This window comes from Epinephelus fuscoguttatus, linkage group LG1 (genome assembly GCF_011397635.1).
Source record: "Epinephelus fuscoguttatus linkage group LG1, E.fuscoguttatus.final_Chr_v1".
Lineage (NCBI taxonomy): Eukaryota > Metazoa > Chordata > Actinopteri > Perciformes > Serranidae > Epinephelus > Epinephelus fuscoguttatus.
The window spans coordinates 26,848,744-26,871,273 of record NC_064752.1 but is presented as its reverse complement, the minus strand read 5'-3'; the positions used below and the strand labels follow the sequence as shown (position 1 = coordinate 26,871,273).

The 22,530-nt window shown below is 39.9% G+C and overlaps 1 protein-coding gene across 1 annotated transcript; it reads right to left on the bottom strand.

The window, feature by feature from the left end:
• Positions 1–377: 377 nt before the first annotated feature.
• On the bottom strand, positions 378–21,797 carry LOC125886610 (S-adenosylhomocysteine hydrolase-like protein 1). The gene is made up of 17 exons (XM_049572943.1): positions 21,321–21,797; positions 13,260–13,371; positions 12,997–13,140; positions 12,471–12,571; positions 10,890–10,992; positions 9,894–9,988; positions 8,848–8,954; positions 8,617–8,733; positions 6,897–6,960; positions 6,428–6,516; positions 5,936–6,006; positions 5,696–5,790; positions 4,567–4,665; positions 4,142–4,210; positions 3,744–3,822; positions 3,427–3,547; positions 378–3,329 (listed from the first exon to the last, which is right to left on the bottom strand). Exons 1-17 carry the CDS (start codon positions 21,498–21,500, stop codon positions 3,323–3,325), a joined length of 1,653 nt encoding a protein of 550 aa, XP_049428900.1. The 5' UTR covers positions 21,501–21,797; the 3' UTR covers positions 378–3,322.
• Between the last annotated feature and the right edge of the window lie 733 nt (positions 21,798–22,530).

Here is a 22,530-nt window from a genome sequence, read left to right as displayed (position 1 = left end):
GGCCAGTGGTTCCCAACTGGTCCACCCACAAGGTCCAGATTTCGCCTTACTCATTAGTTCAAGGTCCACACAGTTTAATATATTCAGCGTCATACTTGAGTTTGGTCATGTCATCAAGCTAGTTTGCCAGCTCTGACAACTATCTGTCCATTAGTCATTCACTCTACAGCAGGAGACTGCATTTCAAAGTGAAAGATCTGTGTGTTTTTTACAAACTTGACACATTTGCGAGTCACTTGTGGTCCATTCAGAATGGACCCACAACCCACTTTTGGACTGAGACCCACAAGTTGGGAACCGCTGGTGTATGTTTTGGGCAACACATTTCCTCCTCAGGTAAGCACGAATCGTTTCTGTGAAATGATGCAACCGAGCCATTTTCAAATTTTAACAGCAGTTTATTAAAGGGAACTGTGCACAGAAATTTAACAGGGTGCCAATATGATATTCTTCAAGCTAAACTACAGAAAGTGCTGAAAATATAGGCCTACTTTATAGCTAATAATTTACAGAACTTCATCTCCACATCAAAAACTCCAAACCAGCGACAACAACTGTAAAATCACAGTGGTATGCTTATTTATTTCAACTGACAAGAGTAAAACCGTATGCTCCAGAAATAACACATTCATTTATCTCTATAGTAGAGTCAAAACTAGGTTAAAATGACTGTTATCATTAATTAAAACAAAAGGAATTCATTATAAAAGGCATCTGTAAGTGCTATTATGAAAAGACAACTGTATGTAACTTAATTGTCTGATTATTACTAGAAATGAAACTGGGATGAAACATTTACATTAAAAAGCAATGTAAAAAGTACAACAGAATGTAAAATGTTGCCCACTCGTCATCTTACAATTATGCATATTTTTTTTTTAGTAATGTGAAACACTGATTGAACAACTCTCCACCATTGCAGAAGTAAAATACCTTTGACAGAAGAAAACTGAGTATGTTTTGCTGCATAGCTATCACTGTATATTGCAGAATTAACAACCATGTTGCGCACAATACCGTCCTGGGAGAAACACACAGCTGTACATGTGAATACAAATTACTAAGTGAATCACAAGGCACTGTCAACCGACCAGTAACCATGGTTACAGCGCTCATCTTGCTGACAATGATGTCTTCACTGAATGTCCTTGGCTCTGATGCCTTTAAAGCTGCTAGTGCAAAGATGAAAGCACTTCATAGTAGCATCTTGCAGGCTACTACATAAATCATTAAAAAAGACATAAAATTACTGCAAAAATGAAACACAGGAAATACCTGTAACTCTACGCATAGTTTTGCAAAGGGTGATGCAACAGAATACTGAGTTAATACATGTGGAGCAACATCTTAACAAGGTAAATGGCGCCGAACCCTCAGCAGGGACAGTGATACTGTCAACTGCTTGACACAACATCAGCCCACAGATAGAATGATATACAGCATGTTAAAATGTGTTGAAGAGCTTTAAATTTAGCAACACACAACTACTACCTGTACACTATTTAGTATGAATTAAAAGAGAATCACCCAACTAAGTCATTGAAAGTGCCCACTAATAAAAAGAAATACTAAAAGTGAATACAGAGAAGTAAAAGTGGCATAATAAGTTTGTGCATTTAACAAGCCTCACAGAACTGTACTTAAGCCTTTAGATAAAATGTGATAAAAAAGCATCAGAAAAAATGTTATTGGAAAAGCTATAAGAATGATGCAATACAGCAAAAATAAAACAGAGGGTAAAGCTAAAACGAGTGTCTACGCAAAATGTACTGACAGCAAAGCTCATCCATGTCTGAGCCCAGAGCATTTGTGGATTTCAGAAAAACAGACATCCCCTAATTAAAGGTCTAGTGTGCAGGATTTAGTGCCATCTAGTGGTGAGGCTGGAAAATTGCAACCAATTGAAACCTCTCCCATATGCTAAGCATGCAGGAGAACCACACTGTACGTAACATTGTTCAACATGTATCTGTGGCTTATTTTAGCTTTACACAGAAAATACACAGTTGCAGTAGTCAATTGACTCTGGATAGGTGATCATAGAATATCAAAATCTCTTAACCTATTTTACAGATCTACTGTAATTCATTGTTTCACGAGAATGACAGTGAGACTAGACGTGGACACCAAGGTCAGACAGCGCTGATCCTGTAAAAATATATTTACAAATAATTTGAGATATCTGAATGCCCTGAGGTGCAGATACTAATCTTACCAGACACTGAAACCCCATAAATGGACACATCTTTTCAAGAAAATAAACACCAAGGTCTCTACTTGTGTTTGTTAAAGTCAAAAAGTGCCTTTTTTATCCCAGATCTGCTTAAGGTTAAGAGTAATGTGGATGATACTACAGAGAACAGGACATTTCTTCTGTATGTTGTGGATGGAATGTATGAAGTAAGTGAGCGCTGCCGCATTGAAGCAAAAGAAAACTTTAAAGCTGCATTAAGTGATTTTTTGTTTACATGTGGGGCAGAGAAACACACAGAAACACAACCCTGATCTGTAATCAGATTATCAAACTGTTATGGCTCATTTGTCAGCAACTAATTGCCTACACAAACATCCAGCGGACACACAGGAGTCAAATTTCAGGCCACCTGACAAATTTAATGCAGCTTTATTCACCTTCTCCTGAGAAAAACATTTGGAGCGTGACTTTCTTCACCAGCCAGGAGTTTACATCAGCTTTTTTTTTTTGGTTTTATTTAATGCTTGTCTCAGCTTTTTTTTCCTGTAAATGGCTGCCAACAGTTCCATACAAGAGGTTGAGGAGAGAGCCAAACCAAGGGGCGAACAGCAGCTAGAAAGCTCAGTGAGCTTAAGTTTGATGCGTTTGGAATTTCAACCAATAACTGGAGGAATTTAATACACTTATATCAAAAGTATCACTTAATGCAAGTTTAACTGATTTCACAACAAACCACCAGCATTTTACAACAACTGCAACCTTTCCCCGTCACAGTCATTTGGCACAATATATTGATACATTATTCAATATCTATCAGAACTCTAAAATAACCCAGGAGCCAGCAGGTATAGAAACAGACGCACTAGAGAATAAAAATCTCACTAAACAGCAGATATAAGTGCTGAGGTTAGGCTGACCTTTCACAGCCAGCTGGGTACCGTGTGAACTTCTGTAGGAAGCAGCAAGTGAAGCAAAACTTGCTGTGGTCAGTAAAATACAACTAAATATAAGCTGTGCATCCTGTGAAGAGTATAAAAAACAATATACATAAATCTATGTTGTCTTAGGGATAGGTGATGTTTGGTAGCGTTCACATTTAGGTGTGCTGAGGTGTGGTTCCCTTGCAGACTAATACCTGTGAACACCAAGAACAAGTAGTTAAGAAACACTGTCAAAGAAAAATGTCAGCATCAACTGCTGTCTTTATTGTATAGCTTTCAGCAGAGTTGTACCTGTAGTAGTTGGGTTTAAAAGGGCCGTTCTTATTCAGGCCCAGGTATTTTGCCTGCTCATCAGACAATTCCGTCAGGTGGGCATCAAACGTGGTCAGGTGCAGACTGGCAACATATTCATCTGAAACACACGGATATGGTAAGAAAGAGATGTATACACACATGCAAGACGTGCATGTTATTACAAGATTTAAATGCAAGGCAGACTGAGAAATAAATTAAATCACTCCAGCACTTCGCAGCCGTGAGTGATGATACTTTTAAGCCACCAAGGATTAAATACTGCAGGTCAAGGTTAAGTATCTTTATATCCTCACCCATCTTCTTGGGAAGCAAGTAAACATCCTGCTTGTATCGTCCCTCTGGAGCGTTGTACAGCTCTATAAGGGCCAGGGCCTGAACACAAACATGGATTAATAATACTGTTGAAAATGGATGCACGGTGTGGACTGAATATAGAGCAATACATTTCACCATTAACTTATTGATTACAGATCAATAATAACAGATCTATGCAGGAGAAGCAGCATATTGCTGCAGTAGTGTACTGTATACTATGTAATGCCATTATGAGCTCCACTGGCAGGAATCCATTTTATCGCACTTAACAACCCTACATACTCTACAATCTGCAGCAGACAGCAGCATTAACCACTGTGTGTCTTTAACTGCTATACAGCTTATTATTGGCTGTCTGGTAGTATAATCATGTTACCTGAGTGGTGGCTGTGATGGACAAGACAAAGGTGGGGACAGTGGAGCAGCTGAGGTTAAGGAGACGACCCTGTGGAAGAAGATAACATGTTATTAAGAACAAAGGATTTAACAAAGCAAACACGTTTTAGTATCGCTGTTATGAAACCTTGAATATCAACATGCATCTGTGCTCTTCACAAGTAAGACATTGAGACTGGGCAGTCAGTGTAGTCATCCCATAATCAGCTGCTTGAGTGCAAATTATTTCATACATCAGCTGCCAAAGGGAGAATTGATCGCTGAATCACTGTGTGTTGTATAAATACTGGCTCTGAGTATATCATACCTTATATGCTACAGTAAAATTATACAATTTGTTCTCCACAAACAGGACAAACTAAGTTATAACATGTGGTTGTGAGGTGTAGCGATGTAGCCAGTTACCTCGGCCAGAAGGATGACCCTCTTGCCATCAGGCCAAATGACGTGATCCACCTGAGAGCGCACTCTCTCCCAGGTCAGCTCAGGGGTCCGAAGACTTGCCTGCAAGAGATGAGAATATCAGTCACCCTCATGCTGTGTATGTTAGCTCAACATAATGTGGCCGACCTGCCTCTTACTATATGCTAAGCTTAATACTTAAATGTTTAAATATACACTAGTGCAGTGCCTGTTAGGAACAGGCCGATTGCTTGGCCTCCTGTATTGCTGCTTGCAGCTTTCTGTAGAGCCACAGAGCCTGAGCAATCCTGAGCGATATAATGCACATGCCATTACACAAGTGTGTCCTTTAGCAAAGCTGGAGATGCTAGTAAATACATCATTTGTTTACAGCTAACTATTTAGGACCAGGCTATGACTGGGAACAAAAGTGTTCATTTAGAAAGTTACATCACTGATGATTGAAATGTTTGAGTTTGCTGCAGTGTGACATATCTGGCCCCTTGAATGCACTGTAGTGAGCTACAGAGATCAAACTGTAACCAGCATGCTGTTTGGCAGCGTAACAGTTAAGAACATGTACTTTATTAATCCCTGAGGGGAAATTCACATTTTTTCACTCTGTTGTCATATATACACAGGCCCAAAATACACTCACATGACAACAGAGAGAGGGGGCTGCTGTTGGACAGACGCCCCGAGCAGTTGGGGGTTCTTTGCCTTGCTCAAGGGCACCTCGGCAGTGCCCAGCAGGCAAACTGGCACCTCTCCATTAACCAGTCCACGCTCCATACTTGGTCTGTATGGGAACTTGAACTGACTAAACTTGAGTTCCCAAGCCAAGTCCCTACGGACTACCACCGCCTCCTAATAGGGGTCCCCTCTCAATACACTAAACAGTGTGTACGTAACGCAATACTAATAGCCTAAATTTGTCCCATATATCTCAAGAGATCACACCTGACACAGTGCCGCCATGGGTCCTCAGTAATACACCTGCCAAGTGTGAAGCCGGCAGGATTAATGTCGGTAAAGAAAATCAAAGGACACACAGACAGACTCCTTCCGCTTAGTCAGATTGACCCAGTCTGTTGGATAGATTTTAACTTTGAATCCTTTAAGCACAATTTACCACATCAATCTCAGTATTGGAGTGGCCCATGTTGCAGACAATAGAGCCATTTTTCATTCGGTCCAGCTGATCTCTGGTCACCACATTCTTGTTCCCTACAGAAAGACACAATCATTCACCCTCAATCAGCGTATATCGTCTGCCCCATGACATAATTAGCACAGAGAACAGGTCCATTAACTAAGACATTCATTATGACAGACATGTATGGAGTGAAAGGCTATAAAACATGGGCGTTACCAGTGCATGTGATGATGATATCAACATGGCGTATGACCTCATTTAGCTTCACCACCCTGAATCCGTCCATGCTGTTAAAAAAGAGGTTTATCATTCAGTGACAAACAGGCAGGTGTCTATTATTTACTGACAAGCAACTCTGTTCAGTTGTTGGTTTACTGTTGTGTGTTTCAGTTGAAGCTAAACATTAGTCATCTCACAATATGTTTGTTAAGTAATCAACAGACAGTTAGCTCAATATGCTCTGTTATCCATACTGTCTGTCCTATATATATATATATATATATATATATATATATATATAGGACAGACAGTATGGATAACAGAGCATATTGAGCATATATATATATATATATATATATATATATATATATATATAGTTGAATGTCTAACGTATATATATACATATATATACACGTTAGACATTCAACTCGGTCAGCATGGAGATCAACTGGGAACTGGGATCAACATCCCAGTTCCTGTTTTCCTCACCAGGCCTGCAGGGCACAGATGGGATCAATCTCTGTAACATAGACGATGGCTCCCAGAGCTTTCAGAGCAGCACAACAACCTTTTCCAACCTGCAAAGTCAAGATGAAAGACAGTGTGACCAGCAGTTACATAAGCTGATCATTACCCTGACCTTAATTAAGACGTTACACTCACTTATGGGTACTTAAACACAAATCATCTTAATGCAAAACCACCAAGGCTCTATATATTGAACATGATGAACTACTAATCTCAATGTCCTGCAGACTTTGATTCTTTAACATCATCCAGGCTCAACAGTCACACACTGTAAATGTTGTCCATTGAAATGTGATGGCAGCTGTGTGTGTTATGAGTCCAAGGCCTGTGCTGTCTGAGGTGTTAGCATTGCAATGCATCATCGTGAATACTTTCACAGCTATATGATAAAGATTAATGTGGCATGTTAACATTTAAAGAAGCATCTCACCTCACCGTACCCACATACGACCACCTGTTTGCCTCCAAACATGACATCTGTGGTTCTCTTCAAGCTGGAGAAGTTTGAGGCATAAAATTAGCACTTTTATGTAGAAGTGAGAAACTGCCAATCTGTAGCTGCACTCCAAAATCTGGGATCTTAATACTGATATACAGAAAAAGCTGTGTGGCAGTATAACTTTCTACAGTTATATACAATATGATAATATGATATAACATCCCACAGCAAAATTCTGGGTGATATTCAACCACTGTGCAATCTCACCATGTCAGCCTGTGAAAAATTTTCTCTGTTTGATTTAGGACTTCAACTAACGAATATTTTTATTGGCAATTAATCTGTTGATCACTTTCTCAATTAATCCATTAGTTGTTTGGTTTATAAAGTGTCAAGAATGGTGAAAAATATCTATAAGCATTTCTCCAAGCCCAAGAGGATGTCCTCAAACATCTTTTTTTGTCTACAACCGAAAGATACTCAGTTTACCGTCATAGAGGAGAAAAGCAACCAGAAAATATTCACATTTAAGAAGCAGAATTCAGAGAGTATTGCTTTTTTTCTTTAAAAAATAAAAAATACTCTAGCCAATTAAGCAATTATCAAATTAGCTGGCAACTAATCAATTAATCATTGCAGCTTTAGTCTCATTAGACTTATAGAGAATTATACTCAGAAATATGGGGGAAAACTGCCCCTTATAAAAGTTAAATAATAACAGAGGCCATAAGCCTAACCCCTCACACATGTTGGACCATGTGTGATTAACTGATTGTTTGATGTATTTGGATGCATGTCTATGGCCAGTGTGACGTTATGTATGGTTCCTTTAATTCTTAAGTAGGATTGTAATTTATTATTATCATCATTTTAGTTACTATTCATTTACCTTTTTTTGAATATGTGATTATGCAATTCATGGCATTCTTGTTTCTTGTTTACTTATCATATTGTTTGTGTTATAGATGACAATTAACAGTCGACCATAAAAAAAAAAAATTCCAGTACAATAAATCCAAAGATCTGACGATGCCAACATTTATTGTCATAACTGATAGTGGAACGCCTGCAACAGAACATCAGTCAGTGTACCTTGCAGATTATTAATCAGAGCAATAAATTATAAGCGGAGAGTGTAGAAAGCACGGAGTTGTTTAAGAGTACTGGACTATTTATATGCTGTGGTGATGATAACTAACAGGAGGGTTATAAAAGCAGTTTCTCTTAGTGTAGAACAGAGTTCAAAGAGAGTGCACAATAGATTAGCATTACAAGGGCAACAGCTTTTTAAAAAGCACCCAAGGTGATAATATGTGAATCTGATCTTTATGGAGCAGGTGTCCTGTGATGGCATCAATGTTTCCTGACCTTTTAATCCCTCCAGTGTTACAGTAAACAAAGGTCTGATGTTCGGCATGTGGCAGCTCATGATCCAATCACGAGTGACGGAAAAGTGATGCGACTTTTTCTATGATCACGTGAACTAGACTATGGATTGTGAATCTTAAATATTTGCATGTTTAAAGAATTTGATGTGGGACTTGAAAGAGTGTATTATAATCCAGATCGTTGGATGTTTTATTTCTTTCAAATCTTACAACTCACTGTAAAACTGTCCAATAAACAAACTGTGTAGTGTTTCAACATCAGTTCAGCTTTGTTATTATTCAGCCTTCCAACATCTAAACACCTCAAACTCAAGCTTACTCACCCGTCCAAGATCGACTCTCTGCAGCAGTAAAGGTTGTCAAACTTCTGCTTTGTCACGGAGTCATTTACATTCATAGCTGGTACACACAGTTTCCCAGCTTTAGACAGCTGATACAACCTAGAGTGAGGCGAGAGTAAGGTGGAAACATTTCACTTCATGTTGGTGCATGTTGCTGTGGGTGTGTTAATAATTATTTTATAGGAAGTGTATATCAGTAAAGCAGTGAATCACCTGTGAACCCCAGTGACACTCTCCTCTACAATGCCCCTGATCTTCTTAAATACATTGGGGTATTTCTTGTACATCCAGTGTGTCAAGTCTCCTCCATCATCAAGGATCTAACAGATAAGAGAGAGACAAATAAATTAAAGGTTCAGTGTGTGGGGGATTTAGAGGAATATATTGGCAGAAATGGAATATAATATAATAAGTATGTTTTCTTAAGTGTTTAATCACCGGAAAATAAGAATCATATTTTCGTTACCTTAGAAGAAGTCATTTATATCTACATAGGGAGCAGGTCTCATCTACAGAGATCACCATGTTGAACCACCATGTTTCTACAGTAGCCCAGAACAGACACACCAGACACTGACTCTAGATAAGGCCATTCATGTTTTAACGTTGGACACCATAGTTCACAGCCCCTTCTGGACGAGAGCGTCGGAAAAACACTAATCTTTTAACAGGGATATTGCTTTATTCAGTGTTTCTAGTGGTCTAAAACAGCGGGTCAGTTTATTTTGGAGAGGGAAAGACCCCTGCAGATAATTCAGCTCATGGTCAAAAACCTCCTGAATGTCTCAATAATAAATAAGGTGAGCACACACTGAGTTATAACAGGAAATAGGTGAGCACACTGTAGCAGATGCTTGGATAGTGGCAGTGTAGGAGAAACACAGATTTGTCAAGTAAAACTGCTTTATTAGTAAAACTGCTTTATTCAGGGTTTTAACTAATTTTGAAGAGAAGAGACCTCTGCAGATAATTCTGCTCCTTGTAAAAACCTCCTAAACAAAGGACGACTGACGGAATTGTAACCTGGGGAAGTTTCAGCTGTTTGCAATCTGCAGTTCTCACCACTAGATGCCACTAAATCCCCCTAAATTTTACACACTAGACGTTTAAATGTAGAAATAGCTATTCATTGAAATAAAGTGAAAAGCAGGGCCGGTCTTCTGATGTTTTAATGTCTGTTAGGGGCACTTTTGTCACATATCACAGTCTACACAAACTGCCCCCTTTCAAACGTAGATAACAGAAACTTTTCCACATACCATGTTCGGCTGCCAACCCTCATTGTTGACACAGCGATCGATACACCACCAGAAATCATCCTCAGACTCCCCTTTCCAGGCATACACAGCCACGCCTGAAACATAACAGATGGGTAATATCTTGAAGAATCTTGCATCAACAATCCTGCTTTTGCCTATAAGCCGCTATCAAAGAAACACTCTCTCAAGCTGCACATATGACAGTGAATGAGGGCAAAGTTATAGACACTGTGACAGTGATTTATTTTAGAGAAACAGAGTCTGGTTCAAAATTCTGAGTAATTACTAATTCTACATTCCATATTTGTGTGATGCCATTTAATAAAGCTCCAAAGGGACATTGTCAACATTATTATTGGGTGTAAGAGCAAGTTGGAGAACCTGTTCAACAGTGGCAGACATTTACACTTTCTAAATGGCCTATAGTTAAATGAAAATGTATGTTTCTATTCCACAGTTCAGCTCAGCATGTAGGAGACTATGCACAGCTATAACTTGCTTTAACCCTCCCAAAAATGCATGGTCTCCTCTGACCTCTCTCCTCTCCTCTCCTAAATCTGCTGTAACCCACTCAGCCTGTTCGATCGTGAAAGGTCTACCGTGGAAATTTAGTACATACTTACACCATCACATAGCAACCACAGATAAAAGGCTGGAGTAGTGCTGTTCATTCACTAAATGGCAAATCTTATGTGTTCCCATTATCTCTGCAGGGCTGATTTTTTAAGAGTTTATTAAACATTTCCAAACAGTATCCCTGGTTCTAAAAGACATGAGATGCTCACGTGGCATAGTACACCTGTGCTCACAGTAAAACAGCCTGGGCTAATCGTATGGTACGTTATAAACATTTTATTGTTCTTAATCAAGTGCAATCAAAATATTTATGATTTCAACACCTCCGTGCCAGCAAGGGCAAAAATCAACTGCCTGTATTCAATCTCACACATTTATCACCAGCACTGATTGCAGGTAAGAATGAGTCTTAGTGCTTACCAGTCTCTGTGAGGGCAGCAGCCACTTCATTCTGTGTAGAGTATATGTTACATGCAGTCCAGCGACACTGAGCCCCGAGAGCCACCAAAGTCTCAATCAGCACCTGAAAACACAGAGGAAAGCACAAACAAATGATACCAGAATCACCTTTACTGGCCAAGTATGTGTGTACACTGAAGATGAAATGGTAAGAAAATTTCATACCACAATCATAGTGACCAAAATTATCATGGTTATAAGTATTAACCCTGGTATTTCTAAAATGGGCTGAAAATGCTCAGTTCTGATACACTGAAAAAAATTCTCCAAATGCTTGCTCAAGTGTCTGTGTCATTGTAGATGAGGACAAGGGACCAGCAGCATCACTGGGTTTGTCTGCTCTTGAACAGTCTGTCAAAAGTAAGGTTGAAAAATCTTCCGAGTACAGTCAGTGAGTTTTTAAAAGTGCAGTTATCAACCACATTTTTAATGATGATGGGGCGGCTGTGGCTCAGAGCAGGTAGAGCGGGTTGTCCACGTATTGTCAGATCAGTGGTACGATCCCCAGCTCCTCCAGTCCACATGTCGAAGTATCCTTGAGCAAGTTACTGAAACCCAAATTGCTCCAGATGGTTGTTCCATCGCTGTGTGAGCACGTGTGAATGGCACCTTGGCACCTTGAATGGAAGCCTCATCCACCAGTGTGTAAATGTGACATGTAACATGTGACATGTGAAATGAATGTGACATGTAGTGTTAAAGTGCTTAGTGCCCTTAGCCCTAGTGTGCATATACAAGGACTCTGACTCAAGTGTGTTTGCATTGCTCTTATGTACTTACACAGAAATGGACATAACAGCTAGGATTAAGGGAAAAGCTGGATAATCAAAGGAAAAGAATAAACAGGACTAGTACACACACAATATGTGGGAAAAAAGGTATCTACAAATATTACATAAAAAGCACCAATGATAGACAATAAAAGTAAAACAAAAATAAAATGAATATATACAAATTAAGTGCTCATTCATTCATTCATGGACTGGATGATTGTATACAGTATGTGCATGTACACGTCGATATACTGTATATACAGCATGTAGGATTTATACTGACAGATGATAGTAAAAAAATGGTGCTTTAAGAGCTGTAAAATTATAACCTATAATGTGAGCAGTGGATGTTTTGGTGTAACAAGGTTTTCAGCTATTCACCTGTCACACACAGACTGCAACTCAATTATTTTAAGATTACTGTTGAATAACACTGAAGATTACAAAGAACCAGGTCTGTATTATGACTGCACACTATTTGATCGCCCCATTACACACTTCATGTGACTCACGGAGATCAGCTGGTTGATGGCTGATGAGACGACCATTAAACACAGCCATCTGTGTATTAAGCAGAAATATAGACAACTCCTAAGCACAAGATTCAGGTAACACAAGAGCTGGCATAAGGTTTTTAAAAAGTCCTATTTCCTAGTCAATACAAAGTGCAGAACCTGTGAATAAAAGTGACCTAAAACCCTAACCTGATTAAGAGGCACTACCACACTGCAGCCTTTGCTTCAAGCTCAAAGTCAGAGAGGAGTCTTACTGCAGTCTGGGCAGTGATGTGAGTGCAGCCCACAATTTTGGCACCAGCCAATGGTTTCTCACTCTGTGCCCTCTTCCTGAGTGAGATCAGCGCTGACATGTCTGAAAACAAGAAAACATTTTAAAAAAGCAAGAGATGAGTGGGACAGCAGATGATGCAAAATAATCTCACAAAACTCAAATCCCATGCGCACTTACTAAGAAAATACCAATTTTCTTTTCTTTTCTTTTCTTTTCTTTTCTTTTCTTTTCTTTATTACAACAGTTTCTTAAATTGTTCATTTTTCAAAATGGTGATGTGGTTTGACCGGTAGTGAGGTTTTATTTCTTTACTTAGATCAAAGGAAATCAGTCAAATCAGAAAATCTTTAGGCACACCAACTTAAAAAGCAGTATCTAATCAACAGACAACATTACAGATGTTTTCTAAAAATCCAAAGTAGAGCATATAACAAATGTTTTCTAGATTCATTAGACAACATTCAAGAGAAAAAGGTTGAAGTGACATTGTCCCTGCTGTGTATTACCTTGCTCTGCGATCTCAATCTCACGTCTGCCAAATTCAGCCTGTTTGATGCTCTTGACACAGAAGTCGCTGCTGCCTTTGGAGTTGACCTGAGTTTTATCCCGTGGTGAGGTCTCATCGTCAGAGCTATCTGTGTAGGACGCAGCTGTTAAGGAAACAAAAGGTTTCAAATATGTCACCAGAATAAAAGCACCAGGAGAAAAAAACACGGTCCAATGAATTTAGAGCAGACAGACTGAACTCAAGAATCTGTCTGTTTCTTACCGGAGCTGTAGCTGTCTGTGGATGACTGAGAGATGGAGCGGGACAGGGAGCGTCGGCCGGCCTTGGTGGGGAACCTGCTGAACTCCTGCTTGTCCTCCACAAACTGGATTTGCTGATGTAATTATAGAAAAGTCATGTTACACTCTGTACATTCAGTGCTTTCATAGATGGTTTAAACTGGAGCTATTTCAAATGCATACAAATCTAGCCAAAGACAAACCTATGAGCAGTTTAAAACCTCTTATTATGGTTCAGCTAGCTCAGTGTAGAGTTTAAACTTTAAAACACAGCACAACCACTTCTTCTTTTAGCAAAAAAGGGAGTTGGACTGTTTTTATTTTTATCTTACATGCGTTCTTGTTTATAGCCCTGACCAGATGTGAGAGAAGTGGAATTAAGAAAGATGAAGTTCTCTGCTAAAAACACTTTGCCAACATGATAATCCTGGTAAGCTTGTTTTGTTGTATTGCCATAAATAGATCTGGTCTGGCTGCAGACCACCAGGCACTGGACTGATAAGGCTGTTGCTCCATCTGACTCATGCTGGTGTAATGATTGTGAACATCCTCTCAGTTCACCTTCACCTTGATGCGAGTCGAAAACCTGTGAAATGTATTATAATTAGGGCTGCAACTAACAATTATTTTCGTTATCGACTAATCTCCTGATTATCTTCAAGATTAATTGATTAATCATTTGGTCTGTAAAATGTCAAAAAAAATGAAAAATGTTCATCGCAATATCCTAGAACTCAAAGGGACATCTTCAGTTTGCTTCTTTTGTCCAACCAACAGCCCAAAACCCAAAGACTCTTCATTTACTGTCATAAATGACAAAGAAAATCAGCAAATTCTCCCTTTTAAGAAGCTGGAACTAGCAAACGTTTGACATTTTTGCTTGAAAAATGACTGAAATGAATAATTATTTATCAAAATAGTTGGCTATTAATTTTTTTACCGATCAATTGATCAATTATTCGGGTAATCATTGCAGCTCTGACTATAACAATGTATTACAATGTTGATTGGCAATTGATCAGCTTCCACAATTATCAGACTGGCCTACTACTGTACATGGCAACCCTAATTAGATTTAGCTTGTTTCAACTCCTGTGTATTCTTTATTTTTCTGCATCCATATGAGCAGGTAATCCATACACAGGGCAGTATCTATTTTTTCATAGCTTAATACCTTCCATAAAATCATGTGGCTTTTGTAGTTGGAAGACATCATGTCAAGATAAAGTTATATGTGGCAATAATCCGAAACAGGGGCAGAGACGATTTCCTTTTACAATTGTTCTCTTAACATTTAGCCCACCACTCACAGTCACCGTCTTTCTAAGCTCAGCTGCCTGTTCCTCCAGTAGAGATTTACCTGTGGTGGCATGTGCTGTACACTACAACACATCACCTCAATACAGCATCTCAGTGTCAGTTTACTAGAAGGAGGAGAATCTGTATTTTTTACACTATTGAAAATCATACATTCAAGATTTCTAAATAGTCAGTATACCATAATACATGCATATCGCCCAAGCCAAGCATGTGTGTGTAAGTGTAAGAGGAAGTTGCTGTTTTTGTTGCATGTACCTTGCTTCATGCCTCGTCAGCTGAGTTTTTTTTTTTTTCACACACGTAACAAGATTTTTTTTGTCGACAGTAGTTTTTGCATCGAAGCAACATGAGATAGTGAGAAAAAAATTCTCTAGGTGCGTTAGCGTTATCTCAAGTCAGGACATGGGGAAGTGGATGAACAGATCTCTACAGTTCAGCAGTTTCCGGAGTGTTTTGTTTTTTACCTCACTGTGCCAGGTGAGATTGTTAACTTTTGTTTTTAGGTCTCAGCAAAAACCTAAAAAGTCTGAAGGTATAAAGAATCAGAGCATGGGGGAATAACCTTAATAAATCAGCTTACAGGCTTCAGTGAGTCCCAGCCTCATTCTCCTCCGCAATGATTAAGAGTCATGTTCTTCATCCTGATTTGGTCAGTCTTTAGTTTCTAGGTTTAGGCCTGGTGCTGAAAAGCCTCCACATACCAGTGAAAATAACACGGCAACCAAGAACAATGTGAAGCTGTTTTCTTGAGATTTAGGTGACAAGACACCGCATATTTCCTGGACAGGAAGGTTTGGGTTGCAGGGTCTCTAAGCCTGACTGTTACTGACTGATGTTGGTTCCCTCAGATGTGATTACTAAGGAGCTGTGTTAAAGATTTTATGTGTTCACTGCATTACAGTGTCCTTCTTATAGACTCCAGGACTCGTGCCAAGAGATGGCAGTGAGGTTGTTATAACCACTGAGGACTGGGTTGAATGTGCTGGCTGGAAGTACTCCAGGTTTTATGTTATGCTGTCACTTGATGTACATTCCTTTACATGAGCTAGTTTAAGCACGTTTTATATATTTTTACTACATGTTTTATGTATTCATATCATGGGCAATGTATCTTCTGTTTAGGTCAGTGTGTGTTTTATTCTTCACCTGTCTGAAAGAGAGAGTTGACCAATCTCCAACATCATTTCCGTCCATAACCATTTGTAAGCTTGCAATTTAACTGAACCATCAAGACCTAAATATTAACTGTGGACCATAAACATTAAACCAAACACCTGTAACATATAAGCTAACCACTAAATCTCTTCCACTGAGCTTTGGCCCTGGATCACTGAGGACATACACAGCACAGACACAGCAAATAGTCCTCTACCCCTTTTCTAAAAATGGAACGAGGCTACCTTTGACCTGACTTGACAGATTTACAAACACTGCTACAAATTAATTTGTATCTACAGCAGCCGTCTCTAGTTAATTGGGGTCAATTTTAGTCCTTTCGTTGTGTCCATGTCCAGGGTTAAAGTTCCGGGAAATAGTTGTTAAACATTAATATTAATATCCTATATATCATATTATATTATTACCAGAACCAAGAGGAGAGAGCACATCAGGCCAGTCTTGGCTGCTCTGCACTGGCTTCTTGTTAAATTTAGAATTGATTTTAAGGTCCTCCTCCTTCTATACAAACCCCTAAATGGGCTAGGACCAAGCTACATTACTAACTCCCTTGTAAACTATTTGCCTCCAAGAACACTGTGGTCATCTAATGCTGTTTTTTTGGAGGTTCCCAGCAACAGCCAGAAGAGGATTGGGGTTGCAGCCTTTGACAATAACGGCCCAAAATTATAGAAACACACTACCTATAGATATCAGGGAAGCTAGCTGTCTAAATACTTTTAAAAGAAAGCTGTCTATTCCCTTTAGCCTTTAACTCACTCTGACTTTACTAACACAGGTCTGAAACTCCCTCTTTTTACACTTCATGCTGCTCCAACTCTTTTAAAATATTGGATTTTGTGTGATTTTAAGATTTATGGTTCAACACATGATTTTATGTCATGATTTTATGATGTCTACTTTCATGTGAAGTACTCAGCGCTTATACTGCCCTTATTGTAAAGCACTTTGTGCTGCATTTCTTGTATGAAAGGTGCTATATAAATAAAGTTTATTATTATTACCATTTTTATTAGTAGTAGCAGTAGTAGTATTGGTATTATCATTATTATTATTATTGAACAGGGATCATACAAAATAATGTGACTTATGTTAACTGTACGAGAAGATTCCTTTAGTTTCTCACCCCTTGTGTTAGTTTCCCAGAAGCACACATCTACCCAGTGCACACCACTGATTCAAACAACTTTAAACTCTCCAACCAAACAAGGAAAATCACAAACTGTTCTATTTGAGGTTCTCAAAATCACAAGCTCATGCTTAAGTTCCTCCCCAAGAGAGAATGAGGATGTGAAACAATTATATATTGAGGCTGCCAGGCTGGCTAATCAGTCTTGAGTGTTGAAACTTTGCATTTGACAGATTCCTGGTCATAGCTGAGTTATGTGTGTGACATGCTTGCGCAATGTAAAAGACAATACAGTGTGTATACTCTATTGTAAACTGGCATTCATTTGTCTACTCCAACGTAAATGAGGTTTGCAAATACTATACACTCCCCAAAAGTTCATGGTGCAACCCTTCCTGCTTCCTTGAAAGTGTTGGTTAACACTCCTCTTTTGTAAGTGCTACTTGGAGCAGATCATTCAGTTGTTTCCTTGAGCTGGATGCGGTAAGGAAGTCAACCAATTTATGCAATATTCTTATTAGAGAAGGAAACTGGGAATACCAAAAAGAGAAATGGAATATGTCTTTTTGTTTAGGGAGCAATATTGCTTTTTCATTTTTAAACCTTCGACAGTTGAGTCATTCTAGACACGTGGTAATATGACCAATGTGACTTGTAATTGGTGATCTCCTATTACTTAGTGCTTTTAAGCACAACCTGCCAAAAGTGTCTCTTCTTACTCTTTCACAATCTGGGGTAAAGAATAGCAAACTTTCAACATCCCATAATGCCTACTGTGACATATAACACACGTATATATCACACATACAATATTGGTCTGACTGTGACACCACTTTTTTGTGTAGGTAGGCCTATAGGTAGCTTTATTATGCAACACAGATTGAGAGACAATCCATGTGTGAATGTAACATTCTTTTAGACATGTTAACCTTGCAAGCGTATGGTTAAAATATAGACTATTCCCTTTATTTACCAAAGGATTGAGGGTTATCTAGGGTAGACCCGGATTGGTTGTCTTTTTTCTGGCCCTTTGAGGGTCACAGAAACAAATATGTAACATCAGAACGCTTGCTTCCTTCATCTGCACGCATCTACTATGATAAAACATCTGAACGTCACTAAATCTTTCGGTGAGCGTGACATAACAGTTTTACAGTACTGAAAGTAAAAAATGTGGTCTAAATTTATTATAAAACTGTGTTAGGTTGAGATATTGAGAACGTGTTACCTTTAGTTAATAGACAAAGGAATCAGCTACATTGACATAAGATTTGAAAGTCTGTGATGAGTGACGGCAGCTGGCTTACATAATTTTATCACAAAGTTGAGTCAACTTGGTTTGGCTTGGTTGGCACACTGATGTAAGGGTTTTTGTAGAACTAATAGCTGTCACTGTAACTGAGGTTTGAGAGATTAAAACTATTTTGAAAGATTAAAAACAATATGTATATTGTTATTTTTTTCTATTATTATCTTTAATGGTCAAGGGCAAAAGTAATTGTAATTCTGGTTCTTGTTTGAATTAAATGTTCAAATTGTTTCTGTTGGTTCTTCTATTTTTCTAACTACAGAATTTTAACATTGTGACAACTATCCCCATAATGTGTGTCAATCAAGCGGCAACCTCCAGGGCTGAAAAATTATGCCAAAACAGAAATGCCAAAAACTGCAGTTCTTTAAATGGCTACTTGAGGGTGGCTCCAGAAGCCAGTCAATCCCCATAGACCCAAATGTTAAAATGCCCAACTTTACAGTCGAAATAAACATGTTTCCAGTTTTTACATAACTCACCCATTTACATTTTATTAAGGCCCAAAGTTATGCATAATTTAAGGCGGGCCACTTTGAGTTACAGGCTTTCTGTCAACTTCTCAGCCAGATCTGTCACGGACTTTCCACGTCCAGATACGACGTCCAAGGTACTAGGGTTGTGCCGATGGGCGATCCGATCGCCCATCAGCACATCGGGGGGGATCAACGCTTCCGCCCACTCGACACAAGCATACTCGGGCGTACTATAAGCGGAGCAGACTCCACGAGGAATGTCCGCAGTCATTCGGGCTTTCATAGTCGAGCGCACTTCCGCGTTGTAGTTTCCTGTAAAAATGTCCGTGAAAAATCCCCGCAATGTGAAAAATACATGCCGAGCAGTCACTGGTGCGCGAAGCGGAGTCCGTGCGGTCGTAAAATCTGAGCTTTGCGCGCACAGGGCTTGCGGACGTCCGCTTTGAGTCCGCGCGGACCTCTGCAGAGTCCGTTCCGCGTATGTTCCGCCCGAGTATGTTCGGGCCTTAATGCGCATGTTGCAGAGCGGTGAACAAACCAAACAACACAATGTCAGGAGAAATTGAAAAGATATGCCGTCTATGTAAAGTCAACTTGCTAATTAAGGAGCCATTACATGTTCAGGAGTTTTATAAAGCTGCTCAAACGCCAAAGAGAGGCTATAAGTGAACGTTTCAGCGGCGACGCGTAATGACCCCCCCAGGCGATGACATCATTCATCGGCGATTTCACTAGATGGCGATAGGACAATAGGATATGGACAAGATCGCCCAACTCTACAAGGTACCCTGGGTGCATTGGTTGTTGACGTTCTAGGACACCGTGACAACTTCTGCCTGTTACATGCATTGTCTTCTTTCAAAATACACTTCCATTTTCAAATGAAATTTACCGTTTACATTAGGGCTGTCAAAATTGCTCAAAAATGACGTTCGAATATTCCTTCTAAAAATAACTCATAGGTTCGAACCATTCGAATTTATTTTTTTTTTCGCATTATGTCCACAAGAGGGCAAACTAATACAAGGAAACATACTTGTATTAATATAAGGAAACATAACTACTTGTAGGTATTTTTATTTCAACATAAACGTCTTTGAAAACATATACATACCTACACATTAAAACACATAAAACAATTATCAATAACATTACGTTAGAAACGACCGCGGACCTCTCGCTCGCCCCCCATCTCTGACCTGTCAGGCCACACCGCTCGCGGAAGCGCTGCAAAGAGCCTCGAAGCGAAGCCAGTTTCCTTTCAGCGCCCATGTTAACCGATTGTGTCATCCACACCGGCTGCGCCACGCCGCGCAGCTCAGGTTCTGGTCTATTTTCTGTGTGAGCCGCGAGCGAATGTGTTAAGCCAGGTGACGGAGACAACAGCTGGGAGCAGAACCGCTTGTCAACCAGGATGGAGAAATGCGCATCTGATGTGAACAGAAGTGCTCCGGCTCGTGTGAGAATTTCGGTGCGCTGCGCTTCGCAGCACCTCTGCACGCAGTGTGGCCTTATGCAGTGCGTTCAGTGCAGCAGCCCAGGCCAATGCCCACTCGGAAAGAGGACAGCTGCAGTGGAGTTTTTTTTTCTCCACAATCGAATATCAATTTTGACATTCGAAGATCCATTTTTTTTTTCGAATTCGAATTTAGAATATTCGTTGACAGCCCTAATTCACATACAGTCTCGTTCAAGATAAATGCACTATGTCAGTACAACAATGTAAGTTGACTTCTTTTTTTTTCCCCTCCAACAACTAACACATGTGGTTACATTTAGGCAACAAAAGCACGTGGTTAGGTTTAGGAAGAAAGAACGGGGTTTAGCTTTAGAATCTTACAGGAAGCAACACCCGCTCTCCTGGGTAAAAGTTGGGGTTTGTTGGACCAATGCACTTCCCCTCCCACTCATCTTACTAAGACTTTCACTGCCTTAACTTTCGTTCTTGTCACACCACATTTGCCCCTGATGCCGCTGGGTGCTGTTAAATTAAAATGGTGACTGGCCGTATGTCATGCTGACTATAAAGGACAGCTTTTTTCGTCAGTGTCTGATGCTGCAAATCACTGCCAAAGCGCCAGCTTTCGACGACTTCGGTGTAAAATTGTTGCCATGGCACCAGCCTCTCGAACAAATACATTCACTTCTGGCTTCAAAAAACCAAGATGGGTGACGGCCATGATGCCAAACTCAAGCCTTCAAAAAAGGAGTGAGATGAGAAAAAGAGGAGATGTCACAGAAGCTGCAAACATTATTTTGACAGTCAATGGTGCCAATGAACCTTGTGATGGGGCTGGCACAATATGACTTTAATCACAAATCACCTCATTTTCAGAAAACATTGCATTAAAACATATGTATTTGTAGCTGGAACCTTAACCTTTCACTCTCTGCTGGTTAGAATGCTCTAACAAAAGAGAGTGAAAAGTGTGCCCACCAGCCCCAGTCTCCCCTACTCAGTAACGTTATACTGTGGGGAAGTACCGTTAGTGTGACCCGTAATGAACGAAGTTCGTGGGGTACAACTGACTCCGTGCAATCAAATTATTGCCACAAACAAAAACGGTGCAATATTATACTTTGACAAAACTACAAGCAGTGTATAAATATGTCAGACTGTCTCAAGAGTCTTACCTTCTTAACTGGTTTGTGGGTGGGCACAGCGCTGAAGGCGGACGACAGCTCCCCCATGTTCATTTCGCTGTTCTTGCTCACGGTCATAGCAGAATATTTCTCCGCCACATTCTCACTTTCTTTCACCTCCTTGCTCGCCTGTTTCAGCTCCAGCTTCGCCTCACCGGCCGGGTCCGACATGTCGACGGTGACCGTTGGGTCCAAACGTCAGAGAAGCTAACGTTAGTGATATCCTCGCGCTGCTAGCTAACTACTGTGCAACAACGAGCCGGAAGAGAGGCTTTTAAATTACGTTAGTGTAAAAACAGAAAGTAAAAACAACAATGGCGTAACTGTCGGTGTGTCCCCCACTTTGATTTGGCGCTGACAGATGTCGTTATGTTGTCTGTTGTGCTGCGTTGCGTAGAGTGGAGCCGTGTTGAGTCTCTGCTGGCTCAGCTGTCACCTGGCTGAGTAACTTTGTGGGCGGTTACTAACAGACTGAGGGGGCGTTGTTTATATACAGATGCGTTCATGGTAAGTGGGACAACAGAGAACAACTCACAACAGTGTATTATAGAATTTATGTTGTGTATTTCTTCTGTTTCATCTGAATTTATCATCGAGTTTTCCACTATAGCACCGGGTCTAAATTAGTATGATCCGTTGTGGAAAAAGCCAAACAAATGCAGCTTTCGTTTAATTGCTTTATCCACTTGTAATCAGGTTTGGAAATTAACACCTGCTTCCAGCCAAATTCTGTGGCTGCCCACTCACTCCCCAGCCAGTGATACAATGATAAGTTACTGAGTGCCTGGTGGATTTTGAAATCCACCAGCCAAAGTGGCAGGTCGACTGTAAACGTAATTTCCAACCCTCCTTGCAGTCTAAACAGGAAGTGAATGAAGAGTGCAGTCTGTACTTATTTGCATAATATGCTGTTTTGGCACTCAGTAGCGTACTCACCGTACCAGCAGGAAATTATGAAATATGCATATCAACCAATCAAACTGTCCTTTTTTTGGAGGGGGGGCGGGGGGGGGGGCAGTGTTACATTTTTTTAAGACACCACTTTATTCGGAATTAACCTATATTAAATATTCCTATGACATAATTTCATGCATTAATTCGTCCATTAACAGCTCACTCGCGAATCAGTCCATATTGATCATGCACACGAACAACTTAGTGCAAAATCAATTCTGTTGACTGTAAACGCTTTTAAACAGGT

Excerpts from the sequence above, each read along its gene's own strand:
- LOC125886610 (XM_049572943.1), bottom strand. The coding sequence starts at position 21,500 with ATGTCGGACCCGGCCGGTGAGGCGAAGCTGGAGCTGAAACAGGCGAGC. Across the intron at positions 13,141-13,259 it reads CACAGACAGCTACAGCTCCG|CTGCGTCCTACACAGATAGC; the intron begins GTAAGAAACAGA and ends TTTCCTTAACAG. Across the intron at positions 3,548-3,743 it reads CTTGCTTCCCAAGAAGATGG|ATGAATATGTTGCCAGTCTG; the intron begins GTGAGGATATAA and ends CGTGTGTTTCAG.